General features: G+C 27.0%; 1 protein-coding gene across 1 annotated transcript; it reads right to left on the bottom strand.

The window, feature by feature from the left end:
- Positions 1-10229: 10229 nt before the first annotated feature.
- Positions 10230-12546, bottom strand: XET2 (xyloglucan endotransglycosylase LeXET2). The gene is given in 3 exon segments (NM_001247413.2): positions 10230-10971; positions 11852-12045; positions 12220-12546. Coding segments are annotated over 3 exon segments (828 nt in total). The 5' UTR covers positions 12493-12546; the 3' UTR covers positions 10230-10610.
- Between the last annotated feature and the right edge of the window lie 4492 nt (positions 12547-17038).

Below are 17038 nucleotides of genomic sequence, written 5' to 3'. Positions count from 1 at the left end.
GAAAGAATCTAACGATTAAAAAGGGACAAAGAAAATATCATGTCTCTTTTTTATGTAAGATCCATTTTAGGTATTATATGTGGCTCTTTCAAAAGTCCTCAATTCTTTTTTTAAAAAAAATCTGTTTTTGAGGATATCAAATAGGTGAATTGGATTAATATAAAATAATTAAAATGTGTTATGCGAACTTAAAATTTGTCTAATATATATGTTAGCACTTAATTTTTTCATCCCTTTTTATACCTCCTTATCCCTTTGTCATTTATGTTTGAATTTGACATATTTTTTAAGAAAGTATTTTATGTCTCATTTTTATTTTGTTCTATATGTCAAAATTACAAAATTTATTTTACTTGTCTATTTCTAACAAATTAAGAGAGTTCTATTATTATGTTCCCCTCGTATTACCCTCAATAGTAAATAACTATATAAAGTACTAGTTAAAATTAAGTTTTAAAGTATCCAAACAAGATTAATTTAATAAAATACACTTGAAATTAAATTTTTTTTAAATAATATATCAGGTCAATATAGATTAGCTAATATAAATCAAGGGATATAATTAATGAAAGTATAAGTTTATTATATCAACCTTGAATAGTGACTATTTTTAATAATCAACTATTAAAACTGAAGTAATAAATTATTTCTTTATTTTTTAGATTAAATGATAAAAATAATCATTTATTTTAATATAATGGATAATAAAAACAAATGGAATAAATATTAATTTCCTCAAAATGATATATAGTACACTGTTTTGGGATACAATCTCACACTAGCATTTGCCCCTAGAATTGACCAATAGATATGCACTAACATTAGTTTTGATTGGTTTCATGGTTTGGGATGATGTTCATCATTACTCCTTCTGTACAATGTTTATAATTATTTGTTTAAATAGTTGTTTTGAATTTTTTTAAAAATATTTTAATTTTGTAATTATTTTATTATTTCATTAAATAATTTTGTATAAATATTATTTTATTATTTTTATTAGTCCAGACCTTTAAAAAAATAAATGTGTTTACGTACCAATTATTATATAATATGTGTTAATTTAATTAAATATGTAAAAAAAAATCATTTTAATTTTTTTTCTTAATTTCTATCTCTCTTATTTTTTGTCTTATTTTAGTTTCGATTTCATCTTAAATTTCATTTCATCTTTCACCTTCCACTTTAAGTAATTCGTCTCTCTAATTTTTTTTCTTTACCTCTCACACTCACCCCATCCTCAAGTCAAGTTGAACTTCACTCTCATTTTTTTTTTCTTCTCCGGTCTAATTTTTTTATAGAATTCATACTATTTTTTAGATTTTATTAAATTATTGATAACGAAATTAATTATTTTTTAAAGAAAATTTAAAATGAAGGTATCATCAACTATTCCATTTCATATAACTTCAAAATTAGAAATGATAATTTTAAAAGAATCAAAGAATTCCTAGATAATTGAAAGAACTTAATTGGAATCGGTCAAAAAAACTATATGATACTTCCTACTCTTGAGACCTAATGGGTTTATCAAATTGTTCGAAATGTAAGAAATATTTAGATAAAGTTTCAAAATTAAAGAGAGTAAATTAATAGTAATAATAAAAGAAAGCTGAAGTTATAATAAAAATTGTGACATTGAAAGTGAGAAGCTTCAATGGAGATGACAATTAAATTTTGAAGAAGAAAAAAGAAAGAAAGAGAAAAAATAAAAAGAAAAAATTAAAATAATAAGAAAATATATTTTATGATAACATACTTGTAAAAACAAAATTATATTAGTTATCTGGGTTCCTCACTCTCTTTGAGCGAGTGCACTCAACTCTCTATGTCAGGTTGACAAAAAATTATATAATAATATATGTTCAAAATTGTTTACTGGGATAATAGAACGATGACAAAGTTAAGTGTCTTGTTGAAAATTCAAAACAACTTCAATGATGACTCTATGTCTTTTTCTGTTATTTGTTTGTATATTTTATTTACCACACCCTTGAAAGAAGTAAAAAATAAATAAATAATATTTTTATGTCATTTTAAATTATTATAATTATAATATAAATTATCTAAATATAAAAAAAAATAACGAAAGTTTTACTTGTTAAGTTTGAAAAAAATAAGATATAATTTGTCACTTAGTTATATTGATATGCAAAAAAATTATAATTTATAATACTATTCGATAATTTTTGAAAGTTTAATTTTTTTTATTTAAAATATTAAATTAATATAATTTAATTTAGCTTTAAAAATTAGTCAAATTAATTTTCAAAAAGCGCAATACGCAACTTTAAATTAACCAAAGGAGTAGCTATTTTTCAAAATATTGAATTCATCATATTTTAAAAGTAATATAATGAAATTATTAATTTATTTATTATTTCTTAAAAAATGTGTCAAATTCAATCAATATTGAACAAATACAAATGAATACATGAATTACTTAATAAATGAGGAATAAGCATAAAATAATAAAATATAAATTATCTCTAGATTTTTTCAAATTAAAGAAGTAAAAGTAAATATTCATTTTTAGTATACTAACTACGTAAATGTGGGAAGCGAAGGAATACTCTATCCTTATTTGTTTTACTCGATCCTATATTAAAAACTTCTTACTTGTTCTTTTTATAAATTCAAAAAGGAAAAAAGAATTCCTTAAATCACACTTAAATTAAATATCTACATAAAACAATTGCAATAATATACAATCAAATTTAAAATCCCAAAATATCCTTAGTAATAGTTAAGTATATTATACATGTAATATAAAAAAATTAAAGACAGTGTCAAATATATGAGTCAAGTAAAGTATTTCTCTGTTCATTTTTACTTGTCACTTATTCTTAAAATAGATTTTCATTTTTTACATGTTACTTTCTACATATAAAAAAATGACAATAATTTTTTTTACTCCCTCTGTCCCTATTTAGTTGTCCACTTTAGAAGTGACACACTGTCACGACCCAAATCCGGACCGTGACTGGTACCCACACTTACCCTCCTATGTGAGCGAACCAACCAATCTAAACTCTAACATTTCAATATAATATCAACAGTAAATAATGCGGAAGACTCAAACTCATTAAATAAACTCAATTCATTAACTTCTAAAATTCAACATCTATTATTCCCCAAAATCTGGAAGTCATCATCACAAGAACATCTATGATCAAATTACTAAACTAAGAGTATTCTAAAAGCTAAAACAAGTAAAAGCTAGTCCATGCCGGAACTTCAAGGCATCAAGACATGAGGAAGAAGATCCAGTCCAAACTAGAAGCATTAGCTCACCCTGAAGATCCGATGTGCCGAAGACTGGCTAGAATTGCGGTTGAGTTGAAGATGACGGTACGTTTGCTTCACTCCACAAATAAACAAGAAGAAAACATAAAAGTAGGGGGTCAGTACAAACACAAGTACTGAGTAGGTATCATCGGCCAACTCAAAATAGAAAACAATATATATTAAGCAATATCATAAAATCAACTAATATCCTTAGCATGCAGCATTTACAATTACCATAACCCTTGGTTACAACACCAAGCTCATCAATGAGGACTCACGCCTCCTCATCATACTCATTTGGGAATTAGGTTCATTAGATTGAGTATGTTAACATCTTTCAAGATTCATTATCTTTATTCCTCTTGTGTCGGTACGTGACACCCCGTTCCTCATATACTATCCTGGTGTCGGAACGTGACACTCCGATCCTCATTCTATCCTGGTGTCGGAACGTGACACCCGATCCATATTCTATCCTGGTACCGGAACGTGGCACCCGATCCATATACTATCCTGGTGTCGGAACGTGACACTCCGATCCTCATATACTATCCTGGTACCGGAACGTGGCACCCGATCCATATACTATCCTGGTGTCGGAACGTGACACTCTGATCCTCATATACTATCCTGGTACCGGAACGTGGCACCCGATCCATATACTATCCTGGTGTCGGAACGTGACACTCCGATCCTCATATACTATCCTGGTACCGGAACGTGGCACCCGATCCCCTAATCTCACTACTTTCGTTCATCAAGCCTTCCTTTATACCAAGGCATCATCATTGACAAAGTAAATTAGGGTTTCTTTTTCAAGATTTAGGATTCAATAGCTTCATCATGCTTATTTTATCACAATTATATAATCACAATCATGCAAGCATATAATTAAGCATATAGAAGGGTTTACAATACTACCCATACATATCATTCGCTATTAAGAGTTTACTACGAATAGTATAAAAACCATAACCTACCTCCACCGAAGATTCGTGATCAAGCAAGTGATTTCCCAAGCTTTGTGTTTTTTTTCCTCTCGTTCGATCCTCTTTCTCGTTCGACTTTCTCTCTCTTTCTCTTGTTCTTTCTATTTTCTTTATTCAAACCCTCTTTCTTTTACCCTAATTAGTATATAATTAAGAATAAAAGATGGCAATAATAACCCACTAATTAACTTAAGGTTACCTCTTTTATCCCCCAAGAAATTGAGTTATTAATATAAACCCACGAAATATATAATTATAGCAGGAATAGTCCAAAACGCCCCTTTAAAACATGTAAAAAAATCCAACCCAGACTGGGATTACGCAACCTGCGACGGTCCGTCCTGCAGGTCGTCGCAAGGTTCAGAGAATGGATTTTCACTGAAGGCTCTGTGACGGTCCGTCCTGCCATTCCGTCACGAAATTCAGAGAGTTGATTTTCAGTACCCAATTTCAGATTTTCTAAGTATTTTGAAACGAGACCCCTCGACGGTCCGTCGTGCCCATGATGGTCCGTCGTGGGTTCCGTCGTCTCAGCCTGTTTTTCCAGAAATAAAATCTGCTGCTCAAAACGACTAAACAGGTCGTTACACACACATATTAAGGCACTAATGAGTATCATAGGTTAGTTACAATTTTACCCTTTAACTTAAAAGATTATACAACTCTCCAAGTATATTAAATGTATTTTCTGATTCCAAAAAGTATACATTACAACTTAATAGTAATAGAAAATTTCTAGAATTAAATATAAAAGGAAATATAGACAAGTAAATAAGAATAGATGAAATATCTTTTATCATCAACATCAAATACTAATTTTTTAATCATTTAATAGGGAATAATTTAGTAAAAAATATATTAATAATTATTTTTTAATAAAAACATTAAATTAAAAAGAGATAAATAAAAATGAACGAAGCAAATAAAAGCGACAAAGTACATCTTTTATTGGAGCTGAAAACAGTCATTAAATTAATCCTAGATAACCTCAATTTACATAAAATTTATCATTCTTTTAGTTGCTGATTTGTCATAGAAACTCCCAAATTATGAACTTTTAATATGTGGTCACACTAATCTATGACCTTTTAATTTATTTATTCAAATTGTCCTTTGGAAGGACACTTTCAAGTTGCTCATCAAGACAATAAGACATCAACTCTTGGCGTTACATAGAGCTCAAAACAATTAAACTAATCAATGTGTACATTCTTGTTTCTTTTTAAATCTTTTAAAAAAAAATGAATTATAATATACACTCTTAGTGATATGTGATGGTGAAAAATGTTTTTTTTTTACAATAATATTAAATTTAACTGAATGTATTGAATATTTTGTAATATATAGAGATCTTAAATTAAACAAATGCACATTTGTTCGTGAAAAAACATGAAGACGTATGTTCACGAAAAAACGTGACTCATATGAAGAGTCATCGCCTAAGTTCTATAAATATAAAGACTTTCTATAAATAACCTAAGAAAAATCTGCATGTATAAACAAAGGGTTTTATCGTATGCTTGAAGAGAATTGTTTGTATTTAATTACCTCAATATGTATATGGATTATATCTCTTTAAAGAAAGTGGTCATTACATGCCTCAAAGCTTCAATTATATTTCGTATTATTTTTCTAACAGAACGTTGAGTTATTATTTTATTTTCTAGCTTATAATCTATTGTAATGTAATATGTTAATTTAATCTGAAAGAGCAAAAACATCCCATAAATGACAACTCTTATTTATTGCCTTAATTTTTTGCTAATAGAGGCTTCTTTAATGTTTGCGTTGAAATAAACTCCATGGTGTTAACTACATTTTGAGCTAATTTGAACACTTTCTTTTGGTGATAAACTTAATTAAGGTTTTGACCAAAATAAGTTATTATATAAAGCAATTTATTAAAATAATATATTTTTCTAAAATTTTATAAAATTAGTGTAAACGTATTTCATACTAATGTTTTAGGGTACATTTTGTTTTTTAAAAGTTGACGGCGTTAGATTGATATACGTTACTCACAGTAACGTGAGTAACGTTTAGAAGTAAAAAGTTACTCAAAATAACGTTTTAGGAGTAAATTGTTACTTACAATAACGTATATCAACCTAACACAATAATTTTTAAAAAAATAAAATATGCCCTAAAATGTTACTGTGAAATACGTTTATATTAATTTTATAAAATTTCAAAAAATATATTATTTTAATAAATTACTTTATATAATAATTTAGTTTGGTTATAAGTCATACACTACTGTTATACTTAATCATGTCAAAGATTGGAATGTCAAACTCAAAGTTGTACTTTATGCATATCAATGATCAAAGTAAGAAGTTGAAATTAAAAAAGAAAAAATGTACAAAAACTTAAATATCTTAAGAAGGGGAGCGGGTTGGTGAAGGCACATACTCCTTCTGCCCCAATCTATATGTCAAATTTTAAATCGACACATTTATTGAGAAAACAACGATTGATATAATGAGTTTATAATTTATTTTTATTAATTGATAAAGTGTAAAACATATTTACTCACTACATTTTTTAAAATTAATAACTCAATAATAATAAATTGTAGGGTATAATAGGGAGAAAATTGTCTTTTTTTTGTTGTCATGACCCATAAACGGACGTGATGACACTTGTCTATTTCCACCATGATAAACCATTCTCAACCCCACGAAATGAAAGGAAAACAGAAAGATAAAACAAAAACAAGATAGAAGCGAAAAATAATTTAACAACTTCCACTAATAAGGACACTTTTCATCCAATAGTTTGACAGAAAAAGTAGTTCTGAGCTGAAATATAATTTAAGGGTAAATATGAACTATTTCGGATAGTTTAAGGGTATTTTTAACCCTCTGCCATTTTTTAAGGGAAAAAGGACAGATATGCCCCCTAACTATTGTAAATGGTATGCAAATACCCTTCGTCATACGTTTGGGGCATTGGTGCCCCTGCCGTCATAATTTTTGGTACATAGGTGCCCTTGTCGTCATACTTTTGGGACATTGATGCCCCTGCCGTCATACTTTGGGGACATTGGTGTCTCTGCCCCTTCATTAGAGTGAAGGGCATACTCTAATTTATGGACGACAAGGACACCAATGTCCAAAAGAATGACGGAGGGTATATGCATACCATTTTCAGTAATTCGAGGGTATATTTATCTTTTTCCCCTTTTTTTAATGATAAGTTGAACTGATCTAATTTTATTGCAATATATTTAAGTTGAGTGATTTTCCTGATATTAAACGAAATTTAATGAATTTATTACATAAATTTTTAAAATTGAGTGACGTTTTGAAATAATAACCCCAAATTAGTGGCATGTATCACCCAAATCAACTATGCATCAAATTATTCAAAGGAATTGTTATTTTTTTCCTATTTGTAATTTGAATCGAATGATTTACTCAAAATTCTTATATATAAAAATAAAGATCTGTTAGGTACAAAATGAAAATCTGTAATAAAACTAACATAAAACTAAAAATAAATATATTAAAGTATTAAAAAATCAATTCTCCCGTCTGCAAACTGATAATTGGGTCATATTATTTAGTTACACTGAGTCACTAGTAGCAATCTTAGGTTGGACTAAATTTTAATACAAAGACAATTATAATTAATGCATCCTATTAAACGATTTTTAAAAGTTTTATCTCTGTATAATTTATATATATCTCACAGTATAAAGAGTAAATTACATTTTATTTTTACTTTTTTAATTACAATAATCCCTTAAAATTTGTACCTTCCAGATTCATTAAAGAGTACCTCGGATACATCATAATATAAATCGGATACATAATATGTAGCTCGAATACATTAAAAATTAGTTCGAATATATTATAAAATAAATCGATTACATAATATATAGCTAGGATACATTAAATACTGACTCAGATACATAAATATGTAACTTGGATACATTAAATATATCAGGAGAGAAATAAAAGAATTTAAAGATTTTAAGAAATAAAAAAAGATATTAAAAATAAGAGAATCAAAAAACATATATTTCAGTAATTTTCTTGTACCAGATAAGATACCAAAGTGGGCTGACACAGGCCCAACAATTTATGTCATGGTAAAACTTGTTGCAATTGAAGAAGACAAGTGACATGACTTTTTATTAATTAGATTTTGTTTCAATTTTATATCCTCAAAAATATTTTTTTCAAACACCATTATAATATTATGTTGATAACATTGTTTAGTTTATCAACAAAACATTATTCTATCTAATGTTTGGAATAACTCTAAATATTTTAGAACATGATTTAATGTTTTTTTTTTTCAATTTAAGGTCAATTGAATTTGCAAAATTTTCCAAACATAGGTAGATTAAATTTTGTACATCTTGAATAACTAAATTACTTGGGGCGATTTTCAGCAATTTCTGCATTAATTTCTTTTCTAAACAGTTGTAACTAGAAAATAGAATTAAAAATCATTTAGCCATCCACATGTTTTTGCAATAAAATATGGACCCATATAATAAAAGAAAAAAAATATATTATTATTATTATTTGATGTATACAGATGATAGTTTTGTCAATTTCCAACAGGGTCTTCACTCACAATTTATAATTTGCAAATGATGTATACGTGTGATAAAATAGTCAATTCACCAACTATTTAATGAAGCAACAATAATAAGTTCCCTAGATTATGACCTAAATTTAATGATATACCTTAACTAAAAGAAGATCTTACTATTTGATTTTTTTTTTTATAATTTTATACACTTTTTATCTAACGTGACATATTTGATGACTCCACGTAATTGAAATGTGTGGGAGATATTTGGATATCACATAACCCGATAAGGTGCACAAAATTAAAAAAAAATGAATCAGAAAAGTAATAGGACATTAGTTCAGTTAAAATATATCTCTAAAATTTCGATCGTATTCAAGAAGTATTTGTACATTTTTACAAAATTATTCTAGATTTTATTATAACATGACATATCAACTCAGAAACTTAGTATGAGAAAGACTATGTGAAACATATATAAACGTATAGGCCTATAGTTGAATGATCTTATAAGAAATTTTAATGAAATTTTCTTTCTCAACTTAGAATGATTATAAAAAATATTAACTCATTTTTATTCGATATATAAAACCACAAAAACATTACATAAATAACCTTTGAATAAGTTGAGAATTCTCTTTCGAAGTAGCTGGTTTTTTTTGTCTAATGATAAACATGTGCATGGCACTACAAAACAAAGTATAGGCATAGGCTTTTGGAAAGAGGCATATTGACGAAAATCTGCTTTTCTAGTTTAAAAATAAATGGTTTAAATAGCTGGCATTTTGAACAAAAAATCAAGATAATATTAGTTGTATTTTAGTTTTGTATTAGATAAACATGTTACTGAGCTTTAGAAGTTTAAATAAATTTCTTTTCAAAGAGGTTAATTAGTACTTCATCTGTCTCTAATTATTTGTCTATTTTTGAAATGACATAATTAAGAGTATTAAGAAAATAATTATTGACATAAAGAGTTTATCATTTTATCCTTATTAATTATAAACTGAATGAATTAAAAACTTAAAGATTTTCAAAAAATTCTACTTTTTTCAAAATAATTAATTGAGGTTATAATTGGTAAAATAAAGTTACCCTTTCTTGATTTGTTAAAATCGACAAATAATTAAGAATAACTAAAAAAAAAGTGAACAAGTAATTAGAAACGAATGGAATATGAACAGAGGGCAAAATAGCAAAGTTGATCAATCTATTCATAATTTCTTGATAACCGTGTAAAATAAAAAATGTCCACCTAATATAAAACGGAAAAGTACATATGAAGAGATAATTAATATGGAGCAAAAGAGAAAAATATTAAATAGAGAAGAGTAATTCTCTAGTTAATCTTTTTGTCTAAAAAAATATACAAAATAAAACATGATAAATAAAATAAATTTAACGTAGTGACATAAATTATGAGTACCATATATTATAGATAAGCATAACTTGTGTCCCTCGATACTTTTGAGATAACAAGAACAAGTCAAGATCTTAAACAATATTTCAAACTTATTTCATAAGTACAATCAAACAATATCACTCTCAAGTGGGCTAATATACATTTCTTTATAGTATAAAGAACAACTTTTTAAAAAATGACAGTTTAATACATTAAGCTTCTGATACACACTCATCTTTATCATATCCATTTCTGCGAGAAGCTGTTTCGACTTTCACCACTGAAAACTATAATAATCTCTTTATTCACACAACGACAACTCTTATCGTATCACTCCAATTTAGCAAGAAAAAAAAATATAGAGGATATTTTAACACAATAACTTGTTAATTTAGAGTGCATTCATGAGGGAACCCTTGAGGGAAACGTTTAGTATCAGTGCAATAATTGTATATCATATAGTTCTTTTGCACCCATTTCATCCTTGTTAACCCAACATTATCCAATGATTGAGTTAACCAAGAATTGGCTGTGGGATTCTTGGAAGTTTGGGCATTGAAGTTTCTATAAGAAGCAATAAAAGGGGCTTTACTCCAATCAGTCCTTACAAGGCCACCTCTTGTTGCCCATTCCTCAGCATTCCATAAACTTGAGTATAACCACATTGGTTGGTTCTTTGGGTAAGGTATTCCATTTGTTGCTTCAAGATTCTTGTATTGTCTTATTGGTGTCCCATCTACCAAAAATCTGATATATAAATTACAAGAATATGTGAGTAATTTGTATAGCATGTGTCTGGGAAACTAATAATAATCTGGTGCACGACGTATCCAATATTCACGTGGGGTTTAAGAAAGGGTGGCGTTTCAAGAAGCATGATGTAGACAGTTTAATTTAATTTAGAGTAGTATTATATTACTGATTATTTCTACAGCTCGAACCCATGGTCACCCAAAGACAAAATTTATTGTTGCTCCAAACACTACTAGAAATCATGAAATTAGCAATAAAATTTACCGGTAAGTCCTAGCTAATATCCATCACTTAATATTTTCTAGTAGCTAATCGAATTTTCATATAATTTGTAGTTAATAACATAAAATTTTTATTATTTAGCTATGAAATTTTGAGAATTGCTCATTTCTTATAGTGAAAGTTCCACTTTTCAAAAAAAAAAAAAAAACTCTACTTTATTTAAACTAAAAAAAGAACATAACAGTATTAGTGTGAATATAAGTTAAATCCTTTTCTTAATAAATGAGTTTTAATATTGTCATTTTCATATAGTTGCTAAACTTTATCCCCCCGACCCCCACCCCTATTTTAGCAATATATGAAATGATAAAACATCTAATTTATGTTTTACTACTATTTAACTATTTAATCTGAAAGTGCTTTATATTTATATAACTATCTAATTTTTCAAATTTAGTGATAAGACTTTTGATTAATGATAGACATGTCTCATTCATTTTATCCCTAATTAATATCTTGAAATTTTGTGTTTCCATGGTGATCTCTTATCTAAAAACTTTAAAATATCAATCATCTATTTAATTTTATAACATAAGGTTAATTTTTATATATATATATATATATATTAAAAAAAAAAAAAAGGTGTGCTTACATGATATTTCGAGGATTCCAAAGAATAGAGTAGGTGTGGAAATCCTTAGTAGGGTCAAACCAAAGATGAAATTGTTGCTCTCTATCTCCCTTGCCTTGTGCATACACATTTGTATGAAGAGTATATGGTTCTCCACTTACATTCCCAAGAAACTCAAAGTCAATCTCATCATGAGCTGACCCCACCGAAGATAACTGTATTTGAATTCACGATCAAAATTAAATTGTAATAGAAAAACGTATAACTATGTTCAAAATAACTATAAGTTATCTCATTCATCGAGAGTATGAATTAGTAACCTAAAAGTACGATATGTTAATATATCAAAGTATAGTATATGTATATAGTATTAAGGATGATTAACTTACATAGTATGTAGTAGCGGTGCCAGCAGAATTACCAGGGACTAGTTTGATCTTCATGTCAATCTTTGCAAACATATATTGCTGTTTAGACTTAAATCCAGAGCCAGAACTTCTATCGAGGGAAAGAGTAAGAAGTTGCCCGTTTTCGAGTATTTTCACCCTCCCATAACCCCATGTAACATCAAATTCTTGGTCGAAAGTACCACCAAAAGCCACCACCACCAAGAAACATATTAGAACAAAGAAAGAAAATATACAACTTGATGTTTTGATCATGTTGTTTGAGTATTGTTTTTTTATAAGTTCTAAATATTTTTATGTTTGAAGTGCATGGACATGGTTAATTAGAGGCATTATATATAGTAGTGTTGGGAGAAAGAAACAATTATTATTTTTTTATTGGGGAGGGGGGGGGGGGGAAGGTAGAGGGGGTTGGATTTCCTTTTCGTTGATTTTTTTGGCTCCTAAACCTATTTTTCAGACATTTTAAAGTTTTATGGACCGACAAAACATAAAATTTTATAACATAATTATAGATAAAAAATTCATTTCAACCTTTTTATAGGTATTTGGTATTTATAAAATACATTTTTTAGAATGATTTCGTACTAAACTTGGTAAAGGGGATTTCTTTTTTTATTTCGATAGGTGGGGGAAAAATATACCTAGGAAGAAAACTGAAGTGAACTCGTAGTATTTATTAGGATTTTGCCCTGATTTTTAAAAAAAAACATATTTTAAGTTTTATTTTTTCCTTAAATAAAAATCGAAGTATTACCATAAATATTTGAACTTTTTCTAAAAGGAAAATATAATTCTCTTCCACATTTAATTACTTATTTCCTTAAAGAAAAATGTTGGAACTCTATAAATTAAATATCCTCTTCTTATATCATAACACAATGGCATAGGCTTTTCAGAATTTTGTTCATGGAGAATTTTATTCTCTCAATAGTTTTAATTATTTTTTTTACATTAATTTTATATAATAATATTATATTTTTAATATAAGTTTTTATCATCTAACTTATCGCCAATATATTTAAAATTATAAATTTTCACATAACATCCTAATCACAATACTATAGTATAATTAATTTGTAACATAGTAAAAATGAAAATTGACATACCATAACAAGTTAACTTTCATTAATTAAGAAGACAAATACCAATACACTAACAAAAATACATAAAGAACATCATAAGTCATGAGGGAAGCTAATTGGATACAGGGTTTACTTGAACTTCCTTTGTGAAACAGTTACAATATATACATACATATAAGGTTAAGATTTTTTTTTTTTAATATATATATATATATATATAATATAATAAATGTTACATTAAATCTGCTTCACATTTCATTATTTTTGGACCCTTCTATGAAAATAGTGGCACAGTTAGCTTGTTTACTTGTTTTAATTTGGTAGGGAATAAGGCTTACTAATATATCTGTCACGTTTCATGGTTTGAATTTTTCTAGACCCCACTTAAAATTATTTTTGTTTGGATTTCATGCATTTAGTGAAACCTTTTTTTTTTTTTAGAAAAGGAGATAATTTATTATAACATAAAATGTATCAATGCGTAGGGGCGGAGTCACCTTGTACAAAGGGGGTTCATCCTAATCTTCTTCGGCAGAAAAATAAAATTATTTATATATGATTAAAATTATTTTATATGTATATATAATAAATGTCGAACTCTCTTCCGCTACATCATGTGTCTATTTCTACAGATTTTGAATCTCTTAATTGAAAATTCTGTCTCTGCCTCTGTCAATGTATTTGCTCTTTCCAGTACTGCTTAGAGATCGGGTGGTAATACATAGTAGGTACTACAATATTCAGAAAATGTGAAAACTTTAAGAGTTTCTAAGTTATTCGAAATATATATGTATATATATTACGTGTTTGAACTCAATACATATTGTATCGACTATCATTATCCATTAATATCACTAGACTGTTAGTTTTACTAATTGAAAAATGTCATCATTATTGTGATACTTGAATGAAATTTTAATTACCTCCATATTTTCCTATCATATATAGTCACCAAATCTCTCTATATATATACACGTACGTGTGCACTCGTTGTACGCGTTTATGTTTACGCATATAACATACACATATATATCAAAACAATTTTTTTATTTAATTGTATACTTTCTGTTTTTTGAAATATTGGTGAGAGTTGAAGTGGTTAGAGAAAAGAGCATGCTTGCAATATAATTATTTTATCGTTTTATACGCGTATCAAAAAATCATAAATAAATAAAAAATTCACCCCTAAAGAACTTGTTTGGGACTTAACGAACAAGTTTGAATACTTTTAAAAATAATTAATTGTCTGGGTATACGTGAAAAAATAAATATCAAATAACGCATTCTTGATTTAGATATGTGATAACTATTTTTAGTATAGTAACCAACTAACACATTCCATATTAACTGAATATGTGAGGTAATGCACATATATTAAAAAAAATACTTCATCCGTTCAGATTTGTTTGTCATGTTGCGCTTATCGAAAGTCAATTTGATTAATTTTCAAACGTAAATTAAATCATATTAATTCAATATTTTAAACAAAAAAATTTAGATATTCTAAAATTATATGAAAAGTAATATAAATTGCAGTTTCTTACATATTAATATGATGAAAAAATACATCTTAAAATATTAGTCAAAATTTTTATAATTTAACTTTAAAATAAAAATCATGACAAATAATACCGAATAGAGAGAATAATATTTAGGAACATAAATTCAATTATTGCTCTTTGTGGAAATGTACGTAAAACTTCAATAAATAAAAGAATAAATATGTAAAAATTCAGACATTCAAATAATTTAATAATTTAGAACAATTAAAAAAAGAACGTAATAATTTAACTAAGATGGTGTATGTTTTAATGTTGACTTGGCTTGAAAGAATTAATTAAAGGGCCATTGGACAGCTAATATTATGACGTGAAAGTTAGCAATTTGCATTGCGTGCATGGATATAATATGGTGGATATGAGTGTATTACAGAACGATCAATTTGATACAGCCTGTCTGATGCATACAATACTTTTTGGAAATATATAATTCTCTCTTTTTGGAATATTTCCTTTAATACGACTGTTGCCTTAGTTATTTTCATGTCCGTTAGAAAAAAAATAATAAATATAAAATGTGTAATTAAGTTACAAATTTTACGTATTTGAGTTTTTTCTTGAAAATATTCTTCTGAAGAATAATTGTAAAACCCTAGTTTATGTACATGTTTTCCAATCGACAATGATCGTAATGGCTGTTGGATATCATTTAACGAAAAATAATTTATTAATATTTCATTTAGTTAAGAAAGAAAAGATCATAATGAGAAAATAAATAAGAATTTCACTTATTTTTTAAGAAATTATTTTTGTTAGCAAAAAACACATAGAACCTAGAATATTTTTTTTAGAACCAATAGTTATCTTCCAATTAGAAATAAGTTATTTCCTACTTCACAAAAAGTTGAAGAGTATGAAGTTCTACCAACCCTATTGACCAAGTCTATATATATGTTCTTTCCGAATTTGCCCCCTCTGAAATCTATAGACATTATATTCTTATTGATAATTTGGAACGATGAATTTTAATACGATAGATTACGATCACAAATAAAATATAAATAAATATATTTTTATTGATAGAACAATTAATGTGAAATAATTCTATTATGATTGAAAGGTTGTTCATAGTATATTTCTCAAACTAAAATGACGTGACGAGTGGACAGTTCGACTAGATCTTGATCGATTTGGTGAATATTTCATCAATTTATGAAATTTTTGAGATGCATGTTTAACAAATTATATTACTTTTATGTAGGTATGAACTAGCGTTTAGGGCAAAATAGTCTCTAAAAATCTTAAATGAAATTGATTTGTTTTGTAGAGTTTCAATTAAAATTAAACACGCCTGGTAGAATTTCCTAAAATTTTGATGTTTATACTTGTATATATGTGTAATTAAAAAGCCTGTCTGATTGTGTGGACATTTTATGTGCTATATATTGCATAAGGACATGTTAATTTTGTGTTTAGGTATGAGAGAGTAAATATCATGGGTGTTTACTTATAGGAAAAATATATCTATAAGTAAAAAGTCTCAACATACCTATTACACTATTTATAACACTATTTATATTGTGTTGTGTTGTATTGTGTTATATTATTCTAATGAACATAATATTTGGATAGAATATATTGGTCTTCGTCGTTACATAATATCACATATATTTACAATTTAAATGATAAATCTATAAGAGAAGTAGATAAAAGTAGGATACGAAGTAAAATTACTATGAAAAGGTAGGATGAAAGATTAAACATAATTATTAAATAGTATATAAAAATAAAATGAGAAGAAAATATTAAGGTAACAATGTGATAATACCAAATTGATTGTTATTTAAAATGAGTATTTTTGTGTTCATATAAAGATGAATTTAAATGTATTAAATGTATGATACAATATAATTTAAGTAATAATCAAAACAAATATTATATTTTTGAACTAACAATACAATATAATAGAAAGGTAACAACCATTCAAACAATGTGTAAATCTTGAGGTTAATTACGGTCATTTCTAATTTAAAAAACCAAAATTTTATATGGGACTGGATTTTAAGTTGATAGGTTCAAAATCTAATATTTTGTTAATGTTATATTATTTGCACATATATATTTACGTAATAAAAAAAATGGATTTAGTTGAACTCATACACTTGTTACTGTTGTTGAAAACGGATGTCGTGTATTTGTTCGTGGTGATTGTTTGTA

Source organism: Solanum lycopersicum, chromosome 7, assembly GCF_036512215.1.
Source record: "Solanum lycopersicum chromosome 7, SLM_r2.1".
Classification (NCBI taxonomy): domain Eukaryota; kingdom Viridiplantae; phylum Streptophyta; class Magnoliopsida; order Solanales; family Solanaceae; genus Solanum; species Solanum lycopersicum.
This window is presented reverse-complemented; position numbering and strand designations above follow the sequence as displayed.